The 23,585-nt window shown below is 41.4% G+C and overlaps 1 protein-coding gene across 5 annotated transcripts in view; it reads right to left on the bottom strand.

Moving 5' to 3' along the window:
- The window catches only part of oxr1a (oxidation resistance 1a), a 168,998-nt gene that overhangs the window by 84,186 nt on the left and 61,227 nt on the right, over window positions 1–23,585 (bottom strand). For all 5 annotated transcript variants that reach the window (XM_039620132.1, XM_039620135.1, XM_039620131.1 and 2 more), the window contains exon 3: window positions 6,282–6,478. In XM_039620132.1, coding sequence (XP_039476066.1) covers window positions 6,282–6,478 — 197 coding nt within the window. The remainder of the gene's footprint in view (window positions 1–6,281; window positions 6,479–23,585) is intronic.

Here is a 23,585-nt window from a genome sequence, read left to right as displayed (position 1 = left end):
ATTTCCTCTGTCAGCTGCCGTCGATACAATGCTACGCCGGCAAAGTCGAGCCTCTGCTTCTGCCTGCAAGCCGCTAGTGCTCACCGAGGTGTGCACAGCAGCACTCGAATAATTTCACACAGTTTACCTTGTTTAAAAGGAAATTATTCATGATGGATCCTGATGGGAATTCAGAAACAGGCTCTGACTGACTGCTGTGATAGTCTGATTGTTCTCCATCAATAATCAATAGATAACTAGTTTATAGCGTCGCACACTTAAACCAAAAACAAACGTAAAGATTCCATTGTAAATTTAGAAAACACTGATGATAATTTTTGCTTTTAAAAAAGTTGCATATCAAACCCTCTATGAACAGGTCCTGTTTTAACTATTGTAGGCAACGGTCTGCTCACATGTGCAGATATGTGCATGAGCATAAGTTTAGCTGTCTTAGTTAAGAAATTAAGCCCAACTAGATCGTAATGTGATAAAATGCCCCTCTCCAGCACTTCAGCGGCGGTTGGTGCCACAGTTTGTAGCAATCTGTTGTGGAGCTGTCCGTCTGTCTTTGAGACAGATTACCCTTCTGCCGGTACCCCCCGGTCAGAAACACAGGAAATACATTAGAGCATAACAAGGTAGAGACTGTGAAGACAGAGAGAGTGAGACATGGGGGGTGGTTGGAATAGGCGGGAAAGCAGAGGAGACACTGGGGAATGAAATGGTAGAAAGAGCAGAAATAACAGGAATGGGGGATACAGCTCTCCTCTTAGAAGCCATTAGGTGCGGTGACATGCTGTGCCGGGCTCTGCCTTTGCGTCCATACAAAGATGCCTTATAGCCATAATCCGTCTCCATATTTAACTTGAGACAGTACACAAACATAGGCAGAGTCAGACCCATGTGTGCTTCCATATAGGCATGGAGCGCATGAGTCAGCCCCGGAGAATAAAGAGATTGAAGAGCACTTGTACGGCAATGAGAGCACAGTGTGATGAAGCAGTTTTCGCATGCGCTTGTTGTAGGCAGGAACACGGTAAGTCATCCTTAATGAGTCTACAGTTGCGGGGACACAAGGTTCATCTCCTGTTTGGCATTCTCTCGCCAAGCTCTGGAGTGCAGGCTCGAGGCTCGCTATAATGATGTAAAGGTCAGACGTGGCAGTAGGACTAGGAGGCTGTCAGACGGAGAAGCCGGGACTCTGGGGAGAGCTGGTGTCAAGTGTCGTTCCCTCAAGAATCTTTCCTTTGCCTCTCCTTTTTTTTTCTCCTTTCATTTCCTCTCTATTGCCAATCTTTGCACTTGTTCCCTCTCTTTAGTTTTACTTTCCTTCGTTATAGCACCAATCATTTCTCCTCCTTTCACTTCCTTTTATCTCGTTTCCTTTGCCTTCTTCTTTTCCCTTCTTTAAATTTCCTCCTCAGTCGTCTCTTTGCTTAGCTTACCCCTTTCACAGCTTATATTTTCCTCTCCTTCCACTTCCCCCCTTCCTTCATTAGCAGTTTCTTTGCTTTCTCCTACCTTCTCTCTTTCCTTTCATTTTTCATTTCCCCCATTCATTCTTTGTTCGTGTCAAATTTCCTTAGCCTTCTCTTCCATCACTCTTCTCTCCTTCCCTATTTACTCTCCTGTAAAACCTGTTCATTTCCTTTCCTTTCCTTTTTCTTTTCCATTGTTTACCCATTGTTTCTCTCCTCTAACTTCTTCCTCCCTTTCAGTGTTTTCCTTTCCTTTACTCTCATTTGCCTCTACCCGCTTTCTGCATCCCATTCCTTTCTTTTTCCTTGCTTCTCTTCTTTTCCCCTTACACTCCTTTCCTACTTTTGCCACTTCTCTCTTCCACATCCTCTCTTTTCTCTGTGTATTCCCCTCTCATTTTCCCTTTTGTCTTCTTATTTCCTTTTCTTTACTTCTTTATTATTTTTTGTTCTGGTTACACCCTTTTTTCTCCTTCAGCATGTATGTAGAGTTATACAGCTACCCATCAATTCTTCTTGAGCAAATCACGTAATGAAATAAGCAGTCTGAGCAATGGCTGATCCTCATCAACGTCATGTCTGGACGCTGCTCGCTCTCTCCTCGTTCTGAGTTACAGGATGCAGCAGTGACTGTAGCACTTTTAATTGAAGAACACCATCAACACTTACCCTCAGAGGTGGCGTCGCCTTGGTAGGAGGCTCATTGGCTGGGTTATTAAAACGTCTGTTGTGAATCTGCTATGTGCCTCTAATGACAGGTCTGTCTGAAGCTTGGCAGACAAGCGCAGCGAGCGGCCTGCCACATTATTGCTATCCCATTAGAATAAATTAGCATGATCATCCCTGCAGGAGCAGCCTGGCCTGGGTTTAAAAATGCCACAGGGCTCCACATCCAATCGCGATAAGAAATAGAGAGATGGGACAGTCGCTCATCAATGTCTCATTATGTGATCCAGCTGTGTAAATGACTGGCAGATGCAGTATTTCTGTAGTCATGTGAAAAGTCAGGCCTTGATCTAATTGTGGTTTATCTAGGCCAACGCTAGCCAGAGCAAATGATTAACTGCTATGACTCATGCTTTGGAAGCTTGTACAATTTGTTACTTTGTAGTTAAAAGCCGTAAAAGCACAATAAGTCACGGTCGCATTTCATTTAATGGTTGAATGACTGTGACTTCCAACCCTGTGCTTTTACAAAGAGCCAGCAGCTGCCATTGAATTGGTAATGGATGACAAGAGCGGGCCGAACTGTCAACAGCCAGTCCACCTGTCGTGCCAAGCTTTTATCCCACAATTTCCTCTATTGATTATTGCCGACTGAGCTGATCGATCAATCCGTTCTTCGCTCAACGCCCTGCTTAAAGCAGCAGCGTCAATGTGTGATCACTATAGAAAGTTCACTGGTGTGGCACCGGCAGAGCGGCACACCTTGAGCCAAATTGTGCCTGCTCAGACCCTAAAGAGGCACGGTCCTGCAGCAACTCAACCCTAAAGCTGTCCTCTCCCTGCAGAATAGCCACTGCTGCTGCACTGATTTACATGATTAATCAGACTGTATGCTCAGCCATGAAGTGAAATTCAAATGTACCAAGAACTCTAATAATAGAGCTGCAAGGGCATCAGACTACAACTGCCATCCTACAGTTGTATGCCTTTGCTTGTCAGTCATGGTGTAATTTACATCCACGTTTGTCTAGATTTGACCTTTGCTGTTTTGGCTATAAAATGTTGTAGCTGCATAAATGTTTCTGTTAAAGTTTGTTACAACCAGCTAATGAATGTGCAAAACTGTGTGAGGTCACAGTGACCTTTTACCTTATCCCAAATCATTCACTCCTTCACTACTCCCTACTCCTACAGATGAGGACAGAATTATTAGCCCCCCCCGATGCTAATACTCAGCTGTGTATCCTTTTTTCTGGATAACAGCCTGAAGTCATTTGATGTAATCTCACGCTTGTCTCCTGAGCAATCCCAGCACGTTCTACTTTTGAGAATTTCTAAAGCGCCTACAGATTTGATGGTTTTCTGACATGAACCTTGGTCTTCAATTCACCCCACAAATTTTCATTTGGATTCAAGTCAGGGCTTTGTGCAGGCCAGTGTAGAAATGTTTAGCTTATTTTAGAGTTTAGACATGTAGGAATGTTTAGTTTGCTTTAGAGTTTAGAAATGTGTTAAGATAGAATGTAGAATTATGGTAGAGACACTGACACTGCCCTGGATATAAACAAAGGCCTGATTGTGTCATGAGCTTAGAAGTAGATTTGTAACTGGATAACTGTGGTCTGGAGGGGAGATGGTATTTATGGCCCCTAGGAAGAGACACATACCCACAGTGTTTTAACTGATATACTCCCACACCTATATGCACACTCACTCACGTGCACGCACATACCAGGTATGCACACACAGTCACTCACGAGCACTCACATAGACACGCGGGTACGCGCACACACAGGCACTCACGTGCTCGTGCATACACACACAGACATACAGAGTTTGCAGCACACTGTGGGGGATTTATGATGGGGTCGCCTCTATAAAGCTGCCTGGAACTAACAAAGGGGTGAAGATTGTTTCAGAGGGACACTGGCCTCGTCTTCCCTTCTAGAAGTGCATGCTTAAATGAAGATGAATAAAGATGAATAATGACTTCTGAGTTCCGGTGCCATTTTCTGGATCCCTCGACGAATAAAAGAACTGGGGTAAAACTGATTTCGTAACACCAGCCAGTAATGTTCACTTTGGTCTTCTAGAGGTAGCTCCTGTCCAGGAGCCACATATGTTTTGTTGGTTGTTGTCAAGCACACAACATAAGTCACTCACAGCAACGACCCAGTTTTGGTGCTGACTGCTTGGTCTCTGTGACCAAAGAACTCTAGTTTCGTGTCATCTGTCCAGAGGACGCGTTCCAGTAAGCATGATCTTTCTCCAGGTTGTCCTTAGCGTACTTCAGTCTGGCTTGTAGGTGTCTCTTCTGCAGAAGTGGAGGTTTTCCTGGTCTCCTACCTTACAGACCCTTCCTGTGCAGCATTTTATTATCTTCTTTGAGACTACAATTCCCGACTTGGCTAAGTCATTCAGTCTTGTGTTGGCAGTTGTTTAGACACATCTCTCATCAGTTTTTGAAATCTTTGGCTTCCTACCTCTGCTAGGCTTCTTCTGCACTATGTGGCTCTCTTGATGATATATCTCACTCCAGTTTTTGACACTTAGAAGCACTGTGATAACTCTGTATGTCCATCTCCTGCTTTGTGAGTATCAACAATTTGTTTTCTCAAATCTAAACTGATTTCTTTAGTTTTTGCCTTGATGTTTTCTAGAGTGACAACTTGAACCTTTGCTGAAGTTTTTACACTGTATGTTAACTGGAAGATAATCCTCAGTTTTAACTTAATTTTACAGTAAGTTACAGTGCACATCAGTGGTTTCTGCTATGGCTCAATAAAAAGCTCAGTTTTTCACAGGGCTAATAATACTGACCACACCATACAGTCCATTATATAAAAAGTGATATTCTGAAGAAATTCTCTGTTGTATTGTATAATAGCTATTGTACAGAAGGCTACTTGCTGTTAAAGGTAGCAATAGTCATCTTATTGCTGCTTCCTGTTTTCTTATTCATGTATTTTATGAAAGCCATTTAATCCATTCAGGAAAACAAAGTCGGGGGAGTAAAATAAGTAAATATCATCGTTTCAATTATAATTCTGAGCTGATCAATAAACATAAGAATCTGGCAGAGCCCTCAATGCTCTCTGCTCTGCCAGGTGATTTTAAGTGCCAGGCAAGGAGCTATTTAAAAAGTCAACGCTCACTTTGTCTTTCTTTAGTCTTTTGGTTTTAATTTCTCCTCTACACCGCCTTCAATTTCCATCAGTGCTCCTCTTGTTTCCATGCTTTTTTTCCCTCATATATCCATGCCCTTAATAGCATCATATCACTGAAATTTACATACCCAAGGAGTCATTTTAATTGCAGTGTTATTAAATTGAACTAAAATGTCCTGTTCATATATTTATACACTTTTCACTGAAATTCCTTCTGACATATTTGGAGCTTTACGTCACTTTTTTTCCTGCTCCTTCAAATCTGATTCCACAGCTATGGATAACTCCATCAGCTTGCTACATTAAAGATCGAGTCCAAAAGCAGAAATAACAATGTATTTGGATTAGGTATGACTTGTTTTAAAGCACACATTTTAAAAAAATCAAATAAAGCCAGAATAAGGAAGTGTGAAAGGGAGAGTGAAATAAAAGTAGAATAAGCCTACAGCAAGAAATACCTCGCAGATCACACTTCCACCTTCTAACCTCGACCCAAGCAGCTTGTGAAGTAAATCTCATCAATGAAGTGAACAGAGGATGCACCGCATTCATCAGTTTGGAAATTAGTTTAGCTCACACTCATTTCATTATCTCCGAAAAGTCAGCTCCCTAAAGGGCACTTAACTGTCATAGTACCAACCCACTGGCTGACACAGAGAGCCACAGCAGGCAGAGCCACCACCAGCACCACCACCAGCGCCACCACCACCACCACCACCAGAAATAGAATTCATCACAGGAACAAATCTCATCAGAGCCACATGATTAAAAATTATGTGAAGGAAATGAATCAGGAGTTGTGTAATGGGGAGAGCCAGCTAAAGAGGTGACAAGGGGAAGCTAAGCTGAGTGAGAAATGCATGTCAGCAGCTCAGACGGTGCATTTTAATGCTGACTCAAGTAATAACTGGACATCAAATTCAGGCAAAATGTTCTCCACTGGCATACAGAGAGACAGGATCACAGCCCCAGCCCCTGTGTCATTTACCTATGGTGTAGCCTCTCTTCAGCTCGCCACACCGGGGGCTGCGGCGCTGGGAGTTGGTGGTGTTGTTTTCCTGCACCGCGAGGACGGTGGTTGTCTTGGCAACAGATGGCGCAGCCTTGTTGAGGGGCGAGGCGGGCACCAGTGTCGGGGAGAAACCTTGACTGGCAATATCCACCGACTGAGACTTCTTCTTCAGTCTGCAGAAGGGCAAACAAGGAGAGGAAGGTGTCATTGCTATATTCACATGGTGTATGGATGAAAAGGCAGAGAGTGGACAGAGAACGGATGAGTGACCTTCATCGCTCCAAGGGCGAGGGGATCAAAGCACATTTAAATCTGAGGCGGTTAGCTGTCACTGCGCTGTGTCACAGAAATGTAATTGTGCAAGGCAATTTTGTAGCGGCAAGGAAGTTGGTTGAAAGACTCAATAGGCTAATTGCAATCTTGTTAAGGGTGAATTTATTAGCATTGCGCTGCTTGCCCAGTGTAGAGCTGCCTCTACTGTAAAAAGGGATTAAATGGTGGGATATTGCAGGGGAACAGCGGGAGTCCAGAGCTCAGGAAACAGCGAGTAACAAGCTGCAGAAGAAAAGAAAAAATCAAGTAGAGATATAAGAATTTATGGAGGTGGAAATGCTTTTATTTCAGCTACAATATACTAAATCCTTTTTCATCTGTTTAACCAAAACACCCCTGGACCGTTCACAAGTGGCAAACAGCTCTAATGTAGCTCCATTTCACTGGCCCATCATCAACTTTAGATTTCATAATTAAATTTTAGAGAGCTGCTTAGTCTGGTGGCATACACGACATCTTACATTTAACTAGTTCTTAAAAGTCCTGTAACGAGGGCTTAAAGCTCTAGCATATGTGTCTTGGAAGCCACGGTTCACAAACTTGGATGTGCTTTCACTATTGAGTTGTGGTTGGGATGCCTCATGATTCAGCAGAATTAAACACCTCAAATCAATTTAGTGAATCTGTTTAACTGGGCAAAACAAATCGGTAAGAAACCACTGCCTGTAATCCCAGTTTACTTATAGCTTTGACTAACTGGGCCTACTTGGGCACAAATCTTCATCATCACCCTAAAGTTGTTCTTTTTGATGAACCACTCACTGTGTCCATCCTCAGTGGCACCTACATGAATAAATGGATGCATGTGACCGGTTATTTTTTATACTCGATACCTCCATATTTACACTGTTGTCTGTCACATCAATTCAATTTAATTTCATTTGCATAGCCCCAAATCACATGAACAGTAACATTTGTAAGGTAAAGAACCTACAATAATAAAGAGAAAACTCAATTAGATGACTCCCTATGAGCAAGCACTTGGTGACAGTGGGGAGGAAAAACTCCCTTTTAAAACCAGGCTTAAGGAGCGGCAGCCATCTGCCCTTTTGACCTCCTCAGACTGTACCATCTTCTCCATCCACTTGGACATATATATATGTGAGGCTGTACCAGAAACTACTAGTCAGATTGACTGGTAGTACTCCATGGATATCTGGAGAGACCAAAATAGAAGGGTTTTTATTCCCTTTGTTAGCCATGTCGCCCCTCTGCTAATATCTAATCTCCTCTGTTGAAATTAAAACATTTTCTCAATCTCATTAGCCAAGCCATGAGATGGGAACTTAGGGTATAAACAACATTTTTAATAAATTGTGTGAACTTCTAGTGCTCATTGTAAGGAACCGAATTGGCAAGTTTGCTAGCAGACTTGCCAAAACTTGCCAAGTAAGCTAGCAGGAAGTTAGCTGGGAGTGCTAACTTTATATTGATTAAAATTGTTTGTAATTCTTAAAAATGGCCTAAATGGGGAAGTGAGCATAACAAAAGAGAATGCAGAAAAGAAAGAGTAGCCCTTGGTGTTAACATGACTATACCACCATCTTGCCTAATACCTAAAGATGCAACAAGCAGACCTTATTGTCAAGCTACGCAGCTAATCTTAGTCATTTAGCGCATTTGCATTCTGTAAAGTAGTTTTTCCTCCATTACCACACTGAATTCAAATGGCTAAACAATTTCACATAAGCTACAGTGCAACATGTAAAACTCTATTTTCCAGTAAAAGGTTTACAAAAGTTGAATGCTTATATATAGGGCATCAAAAGGCATGTGCTGGCTGAGGTAGGTCAAATATAATCTGCCTACAACAACAACTCAAAGCCTATTAAAAGGCTGATGAGATCCCAGGTTTGGGTTTTACATTTATAAATGAGTTAACTGGGCTAATCTGAACAGGTAATCCCACAACACTCAGCAGCAGGTTTATCCACTTACATATGTTCGCAAAGCCACACATGTAAACACACAGAATAAATCACCCTAACACACTGACACACTCATACAAATGCAAATAAAGTGGTCTTAAAATAATAAAAATAATAAAAATAAAATTCTTGGGTGTTTCAGCAAAAACTTTGTCAAAAAAGTCAAAAAATAGCTCCTAAAACACTTTCCGCTATACACTGAAAAAGTCCTGAAACAGCAATACAAGATTCCCAGTGCCGCGCTCCCTCGCACACATTTTCAATCATTCCAGCAAAACTGCTGAAGCGAACAGAATCTTTCTGGCCATTTCACCCAAGTGCCCATCCCCTCATGGACCAAAGCAACACACATGACCACAGTGTCTAAATCGCTAATGAAAATGCATAATCTCTATGGAAATGTCCTTCACTGTAAGCTCTTTTTAAAATCAAAGAAACTGAAGCAGTCAAGAGAAGGTGGCAAACGGAGCAGGTTGAGCTGTGAATAAACAAAAAGAGGTTTATAGAGGTTTTCCTTCAGTCAATTGAGTTAAAACACACAGACACTAAATATATCAACTAAAAATTGACCCCAGCTCTGTACCTTTTGTATTTGCATGTATGTATATTCTCCATCACATTCTGTCTTGTCTTTCCATTAATGCATGGAGTGGAGGTTTTGACAGAGCTGACAAAGGCTGACACAAAGTTAGCTGAATGTGCTAGACTGTGCTTGTTTTGAGGACAGAGAAATGCTGCTGCTGTTAATGGCAGGACCAGAGAGAGAAAAGACAGAGACAGACAGACATACAGACGGAGAAAGAGAGTGAGAGTGTCAAGCTGTGAAGTCTATCTGCTTTCCCTTAGGAGTTAGTACTAATTACTGTCTCATCAGTAGAACAGAAGCCCTTCTTCTAGCTCTGTTTCACTAAGCTACAAGGCCAAACCGTATCAAAACGCGTGTGTGTGTCAGAGTTCAAATATAAATACAGGCCATTCAGGAACAGAATCGATGTGTCTAAGAAAGCAAGATGGAAACAGAAGCAAAGAGGTAAAGAGAAGGACAACGCATGTGAAAAATAACGTATTCGTGCCTTTGTGTGTGTTTACATTTTCATTCTTTTTATAGTATGGAGGCAAAAGTCAACTGAGTGACAATATTTTTATCAACTTATTCTTCATTTTAAGTCTTTTTAAAAGAAAAATCATCAACAGTCAGTTTAAAAGAAGAATGAGACAGTAAAACACACAAAGCACAACAAAGAAACAAATTAACATTTGTAAAGACAAAATATTAATGCGGAAAGGCACACCCATCACCTGTCACCTCCAGCTAGCATGGCAAAACAAATATGCACAAGTCTCAAAGGGGACTTCTTTTTCATATTTTCTTTACCAGAGGCAGGCAATCAAAAGGAAGCTGCCACAGGAAGATGAAAGGAGCTCAAAGGCTGGTTTTTGGACACCGAGTGAAGAGTATAGCATAAGTAAGAATTATTATTTTGTTCTTTCATTTATTCAACCCTAGTGTAATAACCCACAACATAAAATATGGAACTGCAAATGAGCACAAAAGGTCCCCTTTAAAGAGTTTAAAATGTACTTTGTCAGGGCTAATTACACTAACTGTTGCCGTACTGCACATGTTTGACTGTTTTTCATTCTAAGCAATTTCAAGTCTGTGTTGTGACCCAGTTCAAACAGGTTTAAAACCAAGTCAAGGCAAATAGCTGAGGTACTAGAGAGTACCCATCAACTGCCCTTTAAATATGTGCTGTAAAAAATCATGTGACTGAGGAAAAATCATTTAAGTTAAACCTTTTAATTAGGATGAATACATGAAGAATGGGGGGGGGATGATAGCATGAACTTCAACTCAGCATTAGCCATTATTAGCTTAGCACTCAAGTCTCTGACTGCACTGCCAAAGATGAAGGTATGTTTGGGGGTAATGCAGGTTTTCATAAGAAAGAAGGATAAATGGAAGTTTTGCAGGCATAATGATGTACTAAAATAATAGTAACTATAAAAATTAATAAATAATATTCTATTTAAGCCTCAGTGCAGCACTGTTTCCAACTCTTTATGACCAATTACATGCTAGCGAATGTCAACAACCTCCTAAAACCATTCACCGAGTGGTTGTGGAATACACTTTTCCCTAGTGATTGGTATTTGCTAATCAGTCTCCGGCCTGTGTTAATGGGCAATCGATTTCACGCAGCTGCAACCTCCAGCAATCACTAACAATTTTCCACGGAGTAAATATTTTTCCTGCACAACCAGTGGTTTCCAGATGGTTGCTAACTGGTCCTTAGGCCTGTGCGACTTAGGCCTAACTTATTTATGATTTTTTTATGTAGTTTTTGTTATTCCTGGAATAGAGAAGCCCAGTTTCCATACTGCAAGTCTCAAACCATACAATATAAACTTCTGTCTCTCTCTCTATGGCAATGCTTTACAGTGGTAGCGCAATTAAACTGGCGACCATCCCTGCAACCTGACGTCAGCTTTAACAACCCCGACATGTCAGAAACATTCCACCTTAATCTCTCTGCTTTTAAGTTTTTCTTTCTTTTTTTTTTAGTTTGTGTCCAATAATGCTTGTTTAATTTTTTTTTCTTGCTGCAGTAGTTTTACTACAGTGTCAGCATATATATATGTGTGTGTGTGTGTGTGTGTGTGTGTGTGTGTGTGTGTATGTATATATGAAAAAAAAAAGTTTGCCACGTTTGTCCTTTTCATTTCTGCCCCAAAGCCTTATTATGAAGTTGTGCTGAGGGCTAATCTGCGGTCCACAGAGTCTTTTCTAATGAGCATCCTAGCTCAGCTTACAGGTTCAGGACCCAGGTGGGTGGTAGCCTGAGAACTGAGATGCTGTGTACCATCATCAGCTGCACTCTTCAGCAGCTTCGGTTTCCCACTGCGACTAACGGAGGAGCAAATGGCTGTAATCCCTTATACAACCTCAGAATGGAACTTTAACCCCAGATTTTAAGTCAAAAGTAATGGTAACTTATCTAAAATACGCGCATTCAAATCTATAGCACAGAAGAGTGAAAAAAATCTGAATCAAACAACAGGTGCCTGCACAAGCTAAACTGCTCACACTTGCATAGTCATTCTGAGCTATTTGGAGTGTGGCTGTCGTGGATGATTCAAAGCACTCCCAACACAACAAATTTACAACACCAGATTTAATGTGTGGTGCATGTAGTGGACTGGTTTGCTTTGTATCAGGCTGAAAGTGTGAGCTGTTAGAACGTGACAAGAAGCATGCCGAAGGTCAACAGCCAGCCTGCCAGATGGCATAGCAGTTAATGATGTAATGGACACCCTTGCGTCACCAGTAGCTACTGTTTCCCAACCACATGGCTGCTTCATTTCACAACTGATAACGGCACAACTGTGAAACCCATAAAGAAGCCCTAGTGGGAGCTTGCAGCAAGTATAAGAGGCTTTTCCTCTCACACCAGTGAGGAACTATAGAGCACCACAGAGGAATGAGAGACGCATGTCGACAAAGCCAGCAGCTCGGACTGATTCCTATCTGCGAGCAAATGCTCACTCGATGATGAACAGAGGGAGGGTAAAAAAATGAAAGAAAACAGACGCACGGGCATTTTGTTTTCTTCCTGACTTTCGTGATCTGACCTGGACCAGGAGGCAGTGGTACATTTGCAGCTCTGCCAAACTGGCATCAGTAAGATTATCCAACTCTACAGGGATCCACGTGACTTGGCAAAAGGATGCATGAACAACAGGAAATTTGGGGCTAAGTCAAAACACGCTTATCGCTCCCCTACTAAGAAGGATTAGACCTCGAAAAAAGGGGGATGCGTTTGCAGTGCCTTCCAGTGCTCCTCTTTGCTTTGCTTCCAGTTCCCTGTCATGAACAAAAAGGGAGTTAAAAAATGTTTCATATTTTATTAATAGCAGAACTGATAGTAATACTAATACTGAAAATGGTTAACTATAGTGTGTCCTTAATAAGCTGTTAAAAGGCACTCAAGGTAAGGAGATTGGATTATCTCTGCACCTTCCTTCACAACTAAGTGAACAGCATTTTCTAGGTTGCACTAGTGAAAAGCTTTGATAAACCCACACAATGCGACAGATAGCACAAAGGCCGCTAGCATTGTGGAGGTTTTAATGCATTTTTATAACTGTATATTATACACGTTGTTTTAGGGCCCTGCTCGTATAGGACTGCTTTCATGTTTTTCCCATATTATGTTTCATTGTGACATTGCTCTCTTGAGTTCATGTAGTTACAGAGCCGCAACGTCTGTACAGGGAGGAGCTCGGGGTGGATGGAGGAACAACAAAAGGGTCTTGCTTTTAGAGGGTAAGGACAAGAAATCATTCAGGTTGGAGGACTTGTTGCAGTTTTAATTAAACCATTTCAGGCCAAGCCACAAGTAGCTGTGACATCTGATGAATCCTAAAAACTAATAAGGCACTTTGTTATTTTGATCACATGAACAACTTCATTAACATACGGGCAGGCAAGGGAATATCTTCTACTTTTTAAGTATCTCTTTATCAACATCCTCTCATCTTCATACCATGCAGCACTCACATAAGATTGTTTGATTTGAAATGGATAGCAGTTATGACAAAAACAACTCGACAACTGCGGGTTAGCTAAAGCCTAATAAGAACGAGTCAGTTGCCATCAGTGCTGTGCTTCCACACACACACACAGAGAGAGAGAGGAAGAGCAACAACAACCTGTGGCCATGCATGTTAATGAGCCTCTTTCTTACGTCTCGAAGCAAAATGAAATACGGCTCAGACCCCGCCGTCCTCTGCTCTGCGGTTAGACACCTCCACATAATGATCTATGGAGCTCTACGCCACATTACGCTCATCTTCCCTTCCTAAATGCCAGAGCAGCAATTCCGTGTCAAAGGTTCATGTGACGATTTTGACCAATGAGGCTTTAAACTCTCCCTCTGTAACTAAGCGGCGAGAACAAAAGCTAAAGGCCAGCCATGACGCAGGCGAAAAGTTAAACAACAGAAAAGTGAGCAACATTATTAAATCCTGTGTCAGGTCGGCTGTGACGGTGTGTGCTACAGAGCATTTGTCATCTGGAGCCGGGAAGCATCTATAAAATGCCACTTTTCAGCCAGACATGAACAATGCAATCAAAAAGTGAAGCTACAATTCAATCTCTTTTATTACTTATTTAATACATTAAAGAGCTTTCCAACAAATGAGACGCACGGTTCCCTCGCTAAGTGGGCATCCATCCCCCCACCCACCCACCCACCCACCAGCTGGATGTCTAGTTTGATGTGATTCGTTATTCCTCACACATCTGATGCTCAGCAAATGCTTGATTCCCCCCGAATTATTTAATTCTTTAAGACCCCCGACATTCTCTTGGGTTTCTTATGTCTCACTTTGCGGTTTGTCACTGGCAAAGGCAAACAGGCCAACATCAGCATCAGCAGGTGGATGGAAGAAAGAAAAAGAAAGTGCCTCAATGTGTGACTTTCTTTCTCCAGTGTTTCGCTATAATAAGGAAATGAGATGTGCTATAGGAACAAACCCAAGATAGGGATAACGCCCACAAGCACAAGAAAAACTACACAGATGGCGATAGCTCTGCCCAGACTCATTGATAATAAAGGCAGTGAGAGTCGGGTATAGAAGTACTTTACAACTTTTTTAAGGCAGCTGCCAATGCTGCTGTGAAATCAACTACGTTCCATAAGTTAAAGTTCTTCTATAATATAAATCCTTAATCTAACAGAATGTAAGTAAAGCTACTTTTTATTCTGTGTCCTATCTACAAAATGTTCGCATTTTAAATGAAAAACCTGCCACAAATATCTCCGTTTCTTAGGAAGGAGTTTACAGTGCATGGGATTGTTTTTTAAACCAAATTGAGTATTGTGAATCATGTAACTCTACTCATATTAGTATCATCTGGGAAACTTCTGGTATCATACCGTACTTTAAACTGCTTTATAAAAAAGCGTAAACATTGATGCCTTTGCTCAACTTGAGAAAATTCTAGTTATATATAAATGTTTTGGCAGAATCAGTACTTTTACTTCTTTTACTTTTCTTTTGCTTAATCCATCCATCTATCCTTATCTCCACACACATTCACTCCTGCAACCAATTAAGAATCGCCAATTAACCAACATGTCTTTACAGTGTGGGAGGAAGCTGGAGTACCGGGAGAAAACCCACACAGAGGCAAATGGAGAACGAGCAAGCCCCACAGGAAAAGGCCTCCAGCTGTACAGTACAGAAAGTCTACCTGAACCTGTGTTGTCAGTTTAAAATTCAGCCCCCATGGCTGTGGGTTAAAAAAATCCTCCAGACACCAGTTTGCCCTCCTTAATCAAGCCTTAACTGATCGCGCAGCATTACACTCTAAAATAATACTGGACGAAGACACTAGCATACATAATGCCTCACTAGCCAACCATCCCTGGAGCTGTGTCTAATGATTTCTCCATCACTTAGCAGCTGCAGCTGCCAGCAATGTTGAACAGCTCCATTCTGATCAAAAACAGTCCATAAATCAACAGTTCGGCTGGTGAACACACAGCTGGGGGACAGGCAGCTATTCACTCTCTAAAATGTATCAATATCCCACAGACACACCCCTCAGCCACAGCCTTTCACTTGACTAACAGAAGAATTATCTTAGCTGACACAAGGCAGGGAGGGAAAAGAGGAAGATGGAAAATCGCTGCTTCATTATGTGTCTGTCTCTGACTCGGGGGCATGTTTTTCTCTCATACTTTTCTTTTCTACCTCCGTATCACTCAGACAGCAAACGCAGACACATACAGGGGGACAAAGAGAGCGTGCACACGTGCACTCTCTTTGTCCCCATCTTGGAGACAAACACAACCCTTCAGACTCAGCCGCTCGATCACACACAGCTTTCGGTGTTTGACTCAGTGAGTATCCGCGGGGCCCAGGGACCATTACTGCTGCCACCGCAGTCTTCCACTGTCCTCCTCCTTCACCTCCTCCGCCGCCTCCTCCTCGTTGCTAGCCTCAGCCTCGCTCCTGCGCTCTCATTTGCTGAGCGCCGGTGACAGGCAGCAACACAATTGGTCAGCGACGGTACTGGATACAACGTCATGCCACTGTGGCTTGTGGTGGTGCAGAAATCAGAGACGCGTTCTGAGTTATTGGCAGTTTTTCAGCAGTGTGTGGAGTATCATGTTAGATCATTACGTCTGGAAGAAGCTGGAGGGGCAGGACAGACAGCGGAGATGAAAAGGAACGTTTTAATTATCACCGTTATTGGCTTCCCACATAGCATCTAATTTGTTTGAAAGAATAATGTGCAAATATATCCCAGAGCAACAACAGTGCATTTGTGAAAAAAAGTAACATGGAGCAGAAGCACCAACTGCTACAAATAATGGAAAACATGACAATACTGGCTGGTTTGTTACTATAGTTTTGATGTAGCACAGGCAGGTTGTCTCCCGATGATTTCTGATTTCTTTGGATTAGCCTGTGTTTCCTCTCTCTCTGTCCTCTTCCTTAGTGCTGATTGTTTGGTGGCTCACCTCCATGCATATATAGCCAGAGGGGGGCCAAGTGGAGAGATCTCCTCCAACAGACCGTTGACTCGGGCTGTTGTCTTTAGTTTTATTGTTTAGTTATTAGCTGAATTCACTAGTTTACTTTCTTGATGTAAAGTTAGGAGAAGCCTGAACCTAATCTTTCAAACCTAATTGCTCTTTGCTTATTGTGGATCCCATCAGCTATATTTGTGCAGAGTTTTCTCATAATCGCTGCATTATTTAGCATTCTTTAAACCATAGCAACTTTGTGGCATGCTATATGTTGGGTTCCTGAATTTGGTGACCACAATACACTGAACAGGAATGGAGACAATGTAAGAGAGATGCACTCGTGCTGTGTAAGACTTTAGAAAATACACCTCATTTTGAGAGTTGAAAGATCAAATTGGATGAGACTTTCCAACTAAAAACCTAATTTTGTATAAGCTCTTTTTAACTGCATTCAGACTGAGTGTAAATTTTAGATTGAATAGGATTTAAGTCAGTAGAGCGAGCTGTAAATTTAAGTCAATCTTGAAGGTGGTGTAAGGCAGAGGTCCCCAACCCCCGGGCCAGGGACCGAGTCGTTTGGTACCGGGCCCCGAGAGTTGAGGTTCGGGTGTGAAATTTATGGTTTTCAGGGTTTTTATCGCTAACTCGGTTTCCCTGGGTCTTTTCCCGTGTTGTAGTTGTGTGTCTTATTTTGAAAGAAATATTTACACGTTACCATAGCGACCAGCGAGCATTAAGGGGCAGAGAGGAGGATGTTACTCTCAATGTTGTTGGCGCATTTCAGGAGGATGCCGCTAATAAAGTTACACAATCACACAGTTAATTCGCATTTATTATTATATTTACAAAATACCACAGTTTTTGTCTTGGTCGTATCATTTTATTTTGTTGTATTTATCTGCGACACCTTGAAGGCCAGTCAGTGAAAATATTGTCTGACATTAAACTGGTCTGTGGCGCAAAAAAGGTTGGGGACCACTGTTGTAAAATTGGCATACTGTCTACAGTGATGCTGGTGTTTCAACAGCTTCCAGTTCATGGCAGGCTTAGGCGGGGGTGGTTCCTGCCTCATTCCTTAACATCCAAACTAATTTCCTGTCATCTGATGGTGACAGTTTGGGTCATCTGCAACATCTAGGCAAAGTGGTGACACATCCAAATAACTTGCAATTACGTACAGCTATTTGAACTGATGGTGTTGGAATCTGTTTAGAAATGGCTCCAATAAGCTTCTGGAATGGACCTCAACCCTATTGTAGATTTTTGGGCTATGCTTAAAAGCTGGGTCTGTACCAGGAAACCCAATTTAAATGAACTCCACAAATTCTGCCAAAAAGAGTTGTCAAATATCCAACCAGAATTACACCACAAGGCTGTTGATGACTATCAAAAGCATGTGATAAAGATGCTACTTGCTAGCTGATATTTTACCAAAAACTAACGGGGAATATGTATAACTTTGAGCTTCTTTGTTTCATTTTTCTCCTGTGTGGATTAAAGAAAATCCAAAATAAATTCAAACTCAGTCCTTGTTAGATCAAATTTAAAAAGTCATTCCATAAAAAGTCAACCAAACCTAAAATAAAGTTTCCACCTGACATTCTAAAAAAAAGTGAGGTCATTTTGAATTTCAGGAGAAAAAAAGGTGGGACGGGGCTATGTTTACCACTGTGTAGCATCCCCTCTTATTTTAACAGACTGGCTGCTGGACTTTCAAAAGGGGATTCAAGTTGTTAAACAGTCCTGGCTTTTCTCTGCTGTAGTTTTGGTGAAAGCTCTAGATTACAGGCATTTGTAACTGAACAGATCACATGGGTGTGGACCAAGCTGCTATTTTCAGGGTGTCACATGAGCTTGTTTTCCTTCCTGCTTTTTTGCCCAGCACAGTATGTGAAACAGTTATCACTCTTGGTACAAGAACATGACACTCTTCTGTCCTTATTATTAATCTAAATGATTTAACACGACTGTTAGATTTTAATTGTCTACAAGAAGTTTGGAGTCAGGACATCTTCACCTACCTACACCTAACTGAGCAATTTTTACTCAGCATTAAAGTAAAAACTGCAACATGTCATTTTTCTAATGCTAGCAAAACCCTGAAAAGCTTTTAGTTTTATTCTTCAGTTCAGAATTTTCTCTTTAGTGTTTAATCTGCTCTTATTTGTTGTTACTAATTAGTCTGGTTGCTATCAGAAAAGCTTCAGGAGTGGAGTGGGCAGAGGGTTCGGTGATATAAGGTGGTCTAGTGGGAGGGGAGTGGATCAAAAGTTAAAAAAAATAAGACAAAACATTTTTGCCTTCTTTCTTTTCTCCTTTGTTTGGGTCTGAGAGAGAGATAAACAAAGCTGCCGGTGATACAAACGTCCCATCTGACCCAGAGCAGAGGCTGCTGTGAAACCATGCTCATTTGTTGAAGCACAACCCTTTGATTGGCTGCCTGCTCTAATTAGAACAAAAAACATATGCTAGACTCCAGCCGTCTCATTAACACCATGTCCTTGAAACAACACCGAGCGGCCCTGCTGTTTGACTGTGGACAGATTCGAGCTCTACGCATGAAGGGCGCTACATGTTATCACTGGTATAAGTGGCCTTGAAAGGCCTAAGCCTTTCTTTTCCTATGGTGAGCATGAGGACGCCCACTTCTGTGGCACGAGCGTCACATGCTGGCCCCAAATTATTTGGACTTGGGTTTTCATATAAGCAAATACTAGGGCTTATCCTTGCTTAATTACATTTGAGATACTTGTGTGAAGCGTTTGATTGAGCAGGGTTTTAGGAAGACCTTTAGTTGGAGAGAATATTATAGGTACTTTTGGCTGCTTCCTTTCCCCCCCCAAGGGGTCACCACAGTGGGTGAGTGGATCCACATATTTGATTTTCCCCCAGTTACTTCACTGCCAAGCTTGGGAATGGCACTAGATGTACATTTGCTTGTGATCACCAAAGCAGGCCTTCTCTTTCACATGTCAGACAAACATGATGCACATACATAAGATCAAATATGAGCTTGTTCCACTGTGGGCTCTTAGAACCAGGATGTCAGACTCATTTTACATGGTGGAAACTTCCCCTCCTGTCAGTGTAAAGATGTTTAACTACACATTCAATCGCCGACATATGTAATATAAGATAAAGAAGTGCAATTTTAACAGTACATCTCGGTGTTTCTACATGATATAGAAATCCTGCTGGAGTAAATGAACAAAATTTGTCAACATGGCTCTTTGGGCTTAAACTGCAAAGAAAGAAATGCGTGAAATGACAGAAAAAAAACTGTGTTGCTCGTTGCCCACACTGTGCTATCATTATAAAACAAAAAGTTCCCTTTAATTTACAGAAAATGTCCTTTTTTATGGACATGCTGTAAAAAACAAAAAAACAAACAAACAACATTTCTAAAATACATCGAGAAAAAACAGGAACTTTTCTGTCATTGAAATATTTATTACTTAATTACTTAGGTATGGCGCGAATGGCCATGACAGAGGTCGTCTTTAGCAGGAAAAGCTGTGGAACTTGAACTTGAAAATGCAGGTTTATTCCTTTCTTTACATTTTCCAAAACTATCCATTGGGTCGAATTGGAGTCTTTGCTGAGCTGATTGGATCCGCATTAAAATTGTCCCTGTTCAAAGTTACAAGCTAACATTTTCAGACACAGAATTTGAACATCCACTAACTGAGCAACTAAAGATTACAGTGTTGAGAAAACTGAAAACACAAGCCTTAAATTGGTTCAAATTTAAATTCTGTCAGGTCTGACAGGCGTCGGCAGCTGTGCTGCCAAATTTTGATAGCAACAGTAAAGACAACGTGTTCTGAATTCCCGACAGTTCACACCTGTGATTGCCTTCATCTCCATAGCAACAGCAATCAGAACAAAATATGATTTCTCTGAATTAAAACTGGTGACCACAACACAAAACACACAGGCTTCTGTGTTCAGTCACATTGAAAAGATCTGCAGCCCTTCACAGTGCAGTTCTAATAAACCATGCTGTGACAGGCTACATAAAGGTTACATTTTTTATTCTTGTTTTTGTATCTCAGCACAATCGTCTCCTCTGTGTATCTGTGCTAAATCCTGTGAGTTGCAAGAAAGATTTACTTCATTGTATTTTCTCACTTGCACATCTGTTCATTGCTTGATGGCAAGCGCTGACTGGCTGACTGGAGGCACCGTCATCTGTTAGCACTGGTGTCACTGGCACCAGCTGATCAGGTCACACAAGTCCTGGATGGTCCGAAGCTGGAGGCGTACTTGCTTTGAGGTCACTCTGGTCAAGCCTGACTTGCAAAGAACTGCAAATGTGTATACCTGGAAGGATAAATCTCCTCCTTCCAGTCCACAGTCTTAATTCTTGAATCAACTCTTCCGTTTCTCCTCTTTTCCCACGCTCTTCTTGTCAGTCATTATCCTCCCTCTTTCTGCCCTCTATACAGTTGGCAGTCTGGTCAGCTCAAGCTGGTCAACCTGATGTCGTTCTGTAGCAGGCACCATTGGCAGAGCTTGGCACATTGTGCGGTCTGCTGAAATTCACCGAGCACATAAGTGGAAATGGGAAGGGCCTCTCATTCTCACAAGTGCACACAAATCCACCGGCACACTTGACATAAAATACTGTCGGATAGGACAAATCCGGTCGACAAGTTAGGAAAACATCAGCGGCTTGGCAAGTGGTTAACCTTTCAATAAGTGCAGATATAAGGAGGATAAGAAGTGTCAGATCAGGCCGAATCTAGAAGATAAGAGTGTGTGCCGTATTGCTCTGAGAACGAACAGCTCCTAAATGGAGAGTGACAGTTGAGATGGACATAGCAAATGAAGACAGAGCCTCAAGGATGTCTATGGGCAGCTGTCAATCACATCAAACAGACTCTCACACCAAATCATTATTACACAGAAGCTATAAACTGGTGCTCTGACGTGGGATGTAAGTACAAAAGATGCCTTCCAGTCAAAGTAAAACGACTTTCAGTAATGAGAGTCTTCACATTTATATCAATCTTCTGCATCTAATCATCTAATTTGCCAGGATTGCATTTAATTGCTGTCTTATGTGAAATCTCCTTAATTGGTAGTAAAGCACACACATCCAACGGACCTGCTTCTTGTTTTCTCCAACACGATGTGGAGTTACACAAGGAGAGATAAACAGTTCATTTGGTGTGAAAAATGTTATCACTTATCTTTGCAGCAGTAAATTGTGGTCACATCTCATCCAAACATAAAAAAAGCTCTTCCAGGCAATTTAGCAATAAACCTCACATTTGTGTGAACAGATAGCTTGAATGTGGGTGAAACAGCAAATCAGGTTTAAAATTTCAAAGTCAATCAAAGCCCATGGAAGGTGGTGCTAAAAATAGGTTTCTCACTCTAATCTACATGGCAACTAGCCTAAACACAATGGAGGTATACTACAATGACTTTAACAGTGTCTTTTCAGTGGTAATGACTGCATTACAACCTGCAGTAAAACGAAGGGCTTTATGCAACTGTTTTATTCCAAGAGTGGTGCCAAGGACTTCTGGCCTTACTGTGACAATAATAGCAAATGTTAGTTAATAGTAGTAAATGTTACACAAGGACGAGTTGGCTAATAATTATTCAGACATGTCCTAGAAATTAATCAGGATAAAAGGTTAACTTCAAAAAGCAAAAACAAAACAAAACAAAATGTAAAAAATAAATTGCAGCTCATTTTTTAATAATTAAATTTTTGTGTGCGTGCTAGCAAGCTAGCAAAACACACTGGTGTCCTTGCTATTACAAACTCAAACTGCATCTCAGATATGTCTACACCACAGTAGTGTTTTTTATTCTTGTTGGAAGTGTTGGCAAGTCAAAAGCCAAAAAATAACATGGTGCACAGTCTTATGTCAAAAACAAACGAAATAAAGGCAAGATAAAAAAAAGCACACCTTTGACTTTGCAAGACAAAATCTGTTTCTTGTCTACGTGTAAAAGCTAAAAGAGAGTTTTGTTTTTAAAAAATCTTCCTAAAAGTTTTCCTAAAGCTTTTTTTTTCCGATAACCTAAAACTACATTTACATGTGGACGAAAACACAAAGAAAAGCGTCCACCAAGCTAGCTTAGCTAGAATGCTACTTTCTGCTACTCCCTTTTTCAATATGGGTCACCACAGCATGTAGCGCCACATGTTTGATCTGGCTGATTTTTACATCATATACGCTTTCTGGCACAACTCCAAAGGTATTTTTGTCTCCCAGTGGGATGAAACCGGTGCTCTTTTTACAAATGCATAAACCACTAGACTATGGAAACACTGACTAGCTTAGCTTAGAAAATAACAAAAGACAAATGGCTGTCCTGAGTCTTTCTAAACTAAAATACCTCTAATTCTGGTTTAAGACTGCACTGTTCTTACAGTGTCTATTAAGTTTGTTAACTTAGACTATTAGAGTCATAACTGCCACCAACTTGGCTTGAGACACAATACAGACTACATCTCAGTCATCAACCAATTATAGTTTGCTGTCGTTCACGGCATGGGCACTGTCCCTGCCAAGATCCTGATGATCTTCACAAAAATCCCTCAAAAAAGAAATTGAAAATAATGGCTGTCTATGCTCCTCTTTGTCAGCATCACTGTCACGTTGATTGTCGGAAATAGATACACCTTGGGGGGAAAAAAAGGTCAAAGAAATGAGAACCTTTTTGCTAGGATGTTGCAAGCTGTCCAGTATGTGGCAGTGGTTGCCATCAACAGGCAGGGCAACACTTTACATCGTAGTTTGTTTCAGTGCACTATGTCTTGGTTTTATGTGTGGACTTTATATTTGCTATAATCAAGAATTTAAACCAAAAAAATATATGTTTATGCTTGATTGCTAAAAAAATAAATTACTAGAGCACATGACTAAATCTGAGTGACCAACAGTAACTTACAGTATTGTGCTAGGGTAGGACAAGTGAGAGAGGAGGCTTAATTCTCCCATCAGGCATCACTTAGTGAACAGCCTGCCTTCCTGCTACAGCAGCCAACTAGCGCCACGCAGGCAGCTACACTTGACATTCCCAGCACAGCTCAGCTCAAACGGGACATCTGTTAGCTTCATGCAGCAAGGCCTCCGTGAAATACCTCCCTCATTTATAGGTATCATCGAAGAACTGCCCAGCTGCTTCGGTATTAATTAGCAGCGCAAACTGATGAAACTCAATATAAATTTAATATGCTACGAGAAAGCAAATTTTGCAACACGGCTTATCCAGTTAAGAGCAGACAGTGTGCACACTCTGGGTAAATTCTCTATTTAGTGAGAAAAATAAACATATATGCAGATACAGGAAGATTAGAGGGAAAAAAGCTATAAATCTACCTCCTATACAGAGCCACTATTTGAATTCAGCTGCCTCTAGGATGTAGACTATATCTGGTGCTCAAGAAGTTTGAGGGTAGATAATACTGACAGGTATATCCAGTTTAACACTCTTTAATCTATTTCTTC

Source organism: Oreochromis aureus, linkage group 11 (genome assembly GCF_013358895.1).
Source record: "Oreochromis aureus strain Israel breed Guangdong linkage group 11, ZZ_aureus, whole genome shotgun sequence".
Classification (NCBI taxonomy): domain Eukaryota; kingdom Metazoa; phylum Chordata; class Actinopteri; order Cichliformes; family Cichlidae; genus Oreochromis; species Oreochromis aureus.
The sequence above is the reverse complement of the archived record's forward strand: the minus strand, read 5'-3'. Positions and strand labels throughout refer to the sequence as shown.